This window comes from Helobdella robusta, assembly GCF_000326865.2.
Source record: "Helobdella robusta unplaced genomic scaffold HELROscaffold_17, whole genome shotgun sequence".
Classification (NCBI taxonomy): domain Eukaryota; kingdom Metazoa; phylum Annelida; class Clitellata; order Rhynchobdellida; family Glossiphoniidae; genus Helobdella; species Helobdella robusta.
The window spans coordinates 1,107,184-1,115,677 of record NW_008703942.1 but is presented as its reverse complement, the minus strand read 5'-3'; the positions used below and the strand labels follow the sequence as shown (position 1 = coordinate 1,115,677).

At 34.7% G+C, this 8,494-nt stretch overlaps 1 protein-coding gene across 1 annotated transcript; it reads left to right on the top strand.

Moving 5' to 3' along the window:
* Positions 1 to 970: 970 nt before the first annotated feature.
* On the top strand, positions 971 to 4,798 carry HELRODRAFT_170115 (hypothetical protein; the record flags this gene model as incomplete). Its single annotated transcript, XM_009015932.1, has 4 exons — positions 971 to 1,010; positions 1,621 to 1,835; positions 2,280 to 2,397; positions 3,504 to 4,798. 4 exons carry the CDS (start codon positions 971 to 973, stop codon positions 4,796 to 4,798), a joined length of 1,668 nt encoding a protein of 555 aa, XP_009014180.1.
* Between the last annotated feature and the right edge of the window lie 3,696 nt (positions 4,799 to 8,494).

Sequence of the window (8,494 nt, the reverse complement as noted above, 5' to 3'; positions counted from 1 at the left end):
TTTTTAAATTTGAATTTGGTCTTATGGTTGTTTAAAATTTAAATTTTGATATTTGGACTATAGCAATTTAACGTTCATGTTGATCATTTTGTAAATTTGCATGCCAACATTACACCTGTGGTCTGAGAAGGTAAAAAGTGAATTCGGATGATCAAAAATAAACATGCCGACACACCAGACAACCACGATTCATCATTCAATCCCTTAAATTATCAATCAATCACTCAATCAATCAATTAATCATTCAATCACTCAATCACTCAATCAATCACTCAATCAATCGTTCTCCCTTGCAGCACCATCATTCAATCCTCAATTATTCAATCACACATGCAATTAATCACTTCCTCTTCCCCATTGGGCATTCATTTGCAACTCCATTTGGAGTTATTTAAAACCGTGAAGATGGAAACCTTGATGTGTATGGTAGTCGGACTTTGGACAGAGTTTTATTTTAATTTTTGCATTTAATTTGTTGCAATATATAATTAAATATTATAATAATAAAATCTAATAATTACAATTTAAAATAAAAAATTGAAGAACAAGTAAGGAATTAGGATTACCTGGCACTGATGTATTAAAATAAATAATGCAAGTCTGAAACCATGAGATGCTCGTTACTTTACATTAAACATTATACTATTTACTTATGAAAAACATTGCAAGTTTAGATTTGTAAAACGAACCCAGAAAGGCAAAAATCTGAAAATCTTAAAAGTTTGAAGCTATAGAAATTATATAAACAGCTACAAAATAATAATTGTAAAAATATTCTTATTTAATGGAAATTCAAACTTAATAATATCAATCAGCCATAAATTCAATTGCGTCATTTAAAGCAGTGCAGAGTCGTCCACTGATAAATAATTTGATCTGTTTTTCTTGTTTCGACAGGATGTAACTTTCGCAAACGACCACCTACTGAATGAAAGAAAATTCTCCAGAAATAAAACAACGTTCGCTAGGAATGAGCGTCCCTCGCCAGACGCCACGGAACGAGGGAATAGGTCGTCGTTATTATTATTACCACTATTAGAATCAACATCAACAAAAACAGTGTTGTTGCACTACCAAGATGAGTCTCCACAACCAGCCACAAAATCGCCAGCGACATCGACGACACCAGCGACATCAATTTCAACAAGGACAACCACCTCAGTATCATCAACATTATTAACGACGTCTCTATCATCATCAACTTCTACCATGACATTACTACAAGCAGCAACTAAATCACCTTCTTCGTCTCTTCTGAATGTTACCGGGTTCTCCAGCAATTTATATCCAACATTCAAACTAAAAGAAAGAACAATATCAACTAGTGTACCATCACCATCATCGCAATCATCAACCTTCCAGTCATCATCATCAACCTCATTTTTATTTGAAACAACATTTTCTAAATTTCTTACATTCTCATCAACATTAGCATCAACAAAACCATCAACATCATCATCAGCAGCTGCAATAACAACACCATCGTCACAAATTGAAAAAGTATTCTCAACAAATTCAACCACAAAAGCAAAATTTAAGACATCCAAAAAACAACTCGCGTCACCAACGATAATAACATCAATATTAATAACACTAATAATGTTGCTGACATCACCAAAGCTATCAACATTATTGCCACTTCTTTTATTCACGACAACACCAACAACATCATCATCGGTGTCCTCAACATCCAAAATCTTCACGCCAATACCGTCAACATTGACAACATTTCTGTCATCAACAACAACAACAGCATCAACAACAATGACATCAGCAACAAAAATACTAGCAACAACATCATCAACAACAACAACAACAACTTCATTCTCGTCAACGTTAGATCTTCAGAAGAACTTTGGACATTTGATTGACAGCTCAGGACAAGTGCAGACGATATCTCACAATGTTCCGCGCGTCAAACAACATTCGCCACACGTCCCCGACGGTTGGATTCTGTTTTCAACTTCTGTCGGATTTTAATTTCTCCATCGTTTTCAATTTTATTCATCTCTTTGTATTAAATATTATTTCCAACAATTCTCAAACATTCATTGGTATGAATAATATAGAGCTGTTAATTTTCGTTAAAAAGTTCACGCAGACTCGACCTGCTTTGTTGCTGTTGTTGTTGTTTGTGCTGTTGTTGTTGTTTGTGCTGTTGTTGTTGTTGTTGTTGTTGTTGTAATTTTAAATCACTGTTAACATTTCTGATTTTTATGGTTTTAAAAATCCAGGCAACAAAAATTCAATTGTTAATTCAAAAAAACTCTCTTTAAGAGACGGGTGACGAATTCATAAGCGTTCGACGGCAAGCCACTTTTAAAGTTCAGGGAATGTGGAAATGTTTCAGGCATTGGAGCGAATGGATGATGTATGAAGAGTTTAACATCGAAAAAAGTCAAATGACTTTTAAGAAATTTTCTAACCCAATTTACGAAATTCTTTTTGTTTTTTAAACTTTGGAAGTGACAGCAGAAGCCGGAAGAATCTAATTTGTTTTCATTAGCGTCATTGTTCGAATGATTCCTCGCGTGACTCGGGTTCAAATCCCGTCTCGTGCTTGTAATTGGTACAAATTTGTATGAATTATTTCTTTTTATTTTGATGTTTAATTGTCATTATTTTATTGCCAGTTCCACTGAATTTGTTTACATAGATGTATTATTTGTTTTTGTTGTTACTTTTTTAAATATTGGTTCTTTGTTTTTTTCGTAACCTTTGAATTTTTATTTTTTTTTTGTTTATATTATCGCTACTACTATTTCAATGGAACGTTTAAGTATCGGTTCGCCTCGCTAATCTACATAGCAGTCCGGTAATTAGCTGCCGAATTTACGAGCTCATGTCTCTTTATATCGCACGTAAAACATGAGAACACGCAACGAAAGCCAGCCTGGTGCGGTGTAACGTAGCAGGACCTTGCACGACGAAGCACAGATCACAGCGTAACATGGCAAACATAACATGACACAAAGCAACATAAAAAGACATAAAGAACCCTTTTGTTTAACGGAATCTTTTTAAATTAACAGATCTCTTCTTTTCTTCTTCCTCATCGATCGATGTTTGCTTTTATTGCGTTGAGGTGCCTGCATCTGTGTGTGTGTGTTTGTGTGTACGTGTGTGTAGTTTGTGTGCGTGTGTGTTTTCATTGCATGCTTATTTGCAAATTTTGTTTCATGAATGTATTTTTTAAGGAGTAAATAGCAGAATGGTTGTGTGTACAAATTTATTATTATGCCCTTTCATACTGGTTTCGTCAAGAAGATGTGTTCGTTGATATTTGGTTATGTGTGTTGAATGTGTTGCTGTGTATGTGCTGGCAGATCTGCGTTTAAACGTGCTTTTGTCCTTGCATGTGTTGGTACGATTTTACGCGTGTTTATGTCATGCTCTTGGAAATTTACTGCAGTGCGTACGCTTGGAGTAAGCTTGTGTTTTTAAATTATTTGCTTTCTCCATCGTTTGTGGTTCATTCTTTGTTTTTTTTTCATTTTTTGAAGGTAAAAAATCGAAGAGATACGCCAGCGAAGCAAATACTAGCAGAAACAAGATGAAGAAAGATGGCACCGTTGTTGGTCAGAACAGCAGAAACAAGTTGAAGAGTAATTACGATGAATATCATTATTATTATTATGACGATGATGGTGATGAGGATGATGATGATGGTGATGTTCCTCACTCCCACCTTGAACAACGACAGCATCATAAACCATCTAATCTGCTCCAGTTAGGAAAACCAAGCCTCGGTAACCATAACAAGCGGCAGCTGGAAGATGCACACAGCAACCAACAACACAGCAACCAACAACACAGCAACCAACAACACAGCAACCAACAACACAGCAACCAACAACACAGCAACCAACAACACAGCAACCAACAACACAGCAACCAACAACACAGCAACCAACAACACAGCAACCAACAACACAGCAACCAACAACACAGCAACCAACAACACAGCAACCAACAACACAGCAATGTTAGACATATCAACCAACACATTAACAACCGATTTTTCATTCAACTCGAACAATTAGAACAACAAAAATACAACACTGTAAATAGCAAGTTCAACTACAGCAACCACAATAACGTAAACAAAATAAATTTTACTGGAAAAAACACGAAAAAAAATAGAAACACCAATAATTATATTCTACTTCATAAATGGAACATAAACAAAATTAACATTAACAACAGCAGCAACAACAGAAACAACAGAAACAACAGCAACAACAGAAAGAAGAACAACAACACAACATCCGATGAATTTTATTCATATCTTGGTGACTCTCCATTCACCAGCTTACCATCATCCTCAAAATCATCATCAACATCATTTTCATCTTCATTTCCATCGTTATCATCATCATCATCATATCCATCATCATCATCATCATCCTCGTCGTGGTCACCATCACCATCTCTGGTGTTCTTCAGTAGACAAGCGTATTTTGAACTGCCTCATTGGTCTCCCATGTCCAATCCAAACATAATGAACAAAAACAACAACAACAACAACAATAATAATAATAATAAAAACAAAATCAGCAAAATAAATAATATCAACCATTTCAGGAACTACAACAGCACGCACATGCATGGTGGTGTTTCCAGCGACAAACACATCCACTCAATCGACTTCTCCACTCATTACCACAACCTGCATACAAATTATACCGCCAACAACAATTATGACATCAATTTCAATCACATCAACTACATCCACAACTCAGACAGTCACATCAACATGAACACCGACCAGAAACACCCGACAAATTTTGTCAGGTAGTACAAATTTAAAACTGTTGAAAACATTTTGTAAACTTGAAAATTTTGTATAGCGTTCTAAAACCCTGCAATAATTTCAGAACCCAGTAACATTCCAGCAAATATTTAACATGATTTTGGCTTACAAAAATAAAAATGTGATGAAACACTTATATACAAAAACTTAAACTTTTTACATGACAACTTGTGAAGTACGATTCCTACTTTTTGTTGTAGGGGTTCTTCTGCGTGAAACCTAAATGAAAAATACAATTGTTCAATTCTGATGTTACAGCATTTTATGCCTTAATAGAAATCGGTTTGGTTTCGATATCTGGAACCTCTCAAACATTTGTGAATCCGGTTCTTGAAACCGTTCAAACCGAGTTCCTGATATGCTTTCTTTTCAATTTTTTGATCATTTGCAACACTCAGAAGCATAAGTTTCAATTTTTTTTTAATTTTTCAATTGCATTTTAATCAAATTTAACATTTTTCTAAAAGGTTCTAATTTTTCTAAAAAATTTATCACGTTGATAATAAATAAATTGGGAGAAACTTTTTAATGAACTAATGACGATAGCATTAAAATAACGACAAACTGTTTCTTTTTATAATACGTTTAGAAAAAAATAAAATTTGGTTTGATGTCAAATCTATCGTGTAAAAACGTTCAACAGACATTTTGAAACTTGCCAATTAATACGTCCTGCCTATTCAATTTTATAATCAATTATCAATCCTATGCTTGAAAGCTAAAATGGTTTGGTTCCAGCTCTTGGTATTACTTCTGTACATAGAAACTCGTACATTATTAATGACAATATATAATCATACTACATCCATTATTCACCCGCCACAAACATCATCTCCGTTACCGTAAAACTTCACATCTGTTCATCTAGCAACAACAGCAGATGGATGACCTTCACCTTCAAAACACGTGACCTGGATGGCTTGATGGCTTACTCTTCAGGCCCGTCTAACACAACAGATTTCTTCGCACTGGAAATTCAAGATGGTTGGTGCTTTTTTATATCACATCTGCTCTGCACAGAACATGTGTTCAGTTTATGGGATTGCTACATTTGTTTTCAGTTTATTTGTGAAGTTCGTGTTCTATATTCGGTGTTTGTTTTAACAGCAGTATTTGCTGCATGTGTGGAGTATTCATGTTTATAGTACCCGCATGTGTTTAGAACTTGCGTTCAGTACCTACATAGCGTACACACATGTATAGTACCAGTGCTGGGAACATGTATTCTATGTATTTACGAGATGGGTTTAATGCATGTGTCCAGCAGAGCGAATGTCATTCATTATTACCTAAGTTTAATATTTGTGTTCAAAACGTGTGTCAATCATTCCACGGCGAATTGAGAGTCCTGACTAACTTTGTGAATGAGATGAGAACATAAAATTCAAACCGCTGAGCAGCTTGTATGAAGCTCGAACGGAATGTTAACAATTTGGTGCATGGCGAATGGAATGGCTGGTTCTCTACCTAATTTAAAATCAACTCCGTTAGAAAATGATTTTTATTTCCAGTCATTGTCTTTTGATAAACACTTCAAACAAAACCTACAAACGGTTATAATATTGAAAAAGACTTCAAAACGGTTTGCGCGTTGAATAAGCGAAATAGCAATGAGAATATTTTGTCTTGATGACATGCAAGAGGAAATATTCGTTAGGGAAAAACGAGATTACATTAAAAATATTGAGAATAAGATGATTAGAAGAACGTGGAAAGATTTTTATAAAAGGAAGCCACATTCAAAAGTTGGATGGCTTTCATGACGCTGATGTGTTTGTGTTGTGTTGTGAGTGCTGCAAGTCAGTTTGCTTTTTGGTGAATCGGTGTGCTGGCGAGTTGTGTAGCTGATGAGATGATGAGGATGTTGTTGGCACTTGGTTTCAGTTGGTATTGTTGTTTGCGATGTGTTTGTTGTTGTTGCTGCTGCTGCTGCTGTTGCGTTGTTGTTGACGTAAGATAATGTTGTTGATATTGTTATTGTTCCAGACAACATCGCCAACTCGTGTCCAGTGTTATAAGCTGGTTGCAGAATGTGGCTGCATATATAAATTTCAATAATGAAAGACATCTGTAAAAATTATTTGTCAAAATTTTGTAGTTTTTTTTTAAATTCTGTATTTTCTCAAAACTTTAAGCCGAGAAAACTAAAAGATATTTAGAAACGTCAAATATGATGTCGATGAAAATTGGGTTAAAACAATTTATTTAAAAATGTTCTGCTTGTTATTTGTTAAAACTTTTTTTTTGAGTAATTTATTTAATTTATTTTTAGTGTGTTTTTTGTTGGTGTTGTCGTTAATGTTGTTGTTGTCGTCGTTTATGCTGTGATTTTTGCTGTTACATGTGTTGTTTTCAAATGAATTTACTTTGCAATTTGGAGTCTCGTTATATATTTAAAAAAACCTCATTATTTCAACAACAAAATTATCCTTTTTGATTTCTGAATATTTTTAAAAATTTAATTTCAAAGGCAGGTGTGGTACCAACACAAATTGGGATGGATGGATGGATGGATGGATGGATGGATGGATGGATGGATGGATGGATGGATGGATGGATGGATGGATGGATGGATGGATGGATGGATGGATGGATGGATGGATGGATGGATGGATGGATAAATGATTGTATGTATGATTGTATGTATGTTGTGATGCATGATGATGAATGATATATGTAAAACAATTCACAAACACACGAGCAACTTATTGATTGATGTCTAACGCGAGTTCACTTTGTTTTGCATACAGGCTCAACCTTTGAGATAGGGCTGCCTGCCTGCCTGGCTGGCTGGCTGGCATAACACGATGCACTGACAAATATTCAAATGTTCCACCAGTTAATTGATACATCACTCAAACTTTAAAAATTCTGTCATGGCATGAACGACCTACTGACATTATTCATCACGCTTACATTCGGCCATTCAACATTTTCTCTCGCCGAATTGGCTAGCTGCTTGCATATTCGCGATATTTGTTATCGGTACCTCGTTCTTGTACGATAGAGTTTTTTTATATCATTTTTTTATACAACCAAAAAATTTATAAATTAAATTTTGGTCTTGAGAACAAGTTAAAGTAACTTTGCATGCCAGCAATAATAAGTGCACAACTGGAAAACAACAAGGCTTGTCATGATATGATGATAATCTACACTATAACACCATAAAAAATAACTTAATGTCATTCCTCTTCGGACAAAATATCCTTTTAATTATTTTAACAAAAAGATTAATATTATTAATTGATGCAAGACTCCCATTGAAAATATTGTTATAAACGCTGGAATGATCAAATTGCGCTATATTATTCGTTATCGTAATTATTGGTATTTTTGCCTTATTTGTAATCTTTGGATAGAAGATCGTAAATAAAGATATTTGTAATCTTTTGATCGTAAAAGTCTCTCTACATTTAGGCCCTCCGTAGTCGTGTTTGCAGTCAAGTTCCTATCGAAGTTATAAGCGAAGTCGTAAAGATGATTTATGTAGTTACTTGGATGAGTTTGATGTTTCTTATTTGGTAATCAAATAAACGTTCAACAAAGTTTGCGTTTGAAGCAGTTGTGTTCATCTTGAACCTACGGAATAACGAACACTTAACGAACGTTAGCAGCTACAACCCTGGTGTTGGAAAATAGAGATCATTGAGGTTATAGCATTGGTGTTGGTAGTTACGA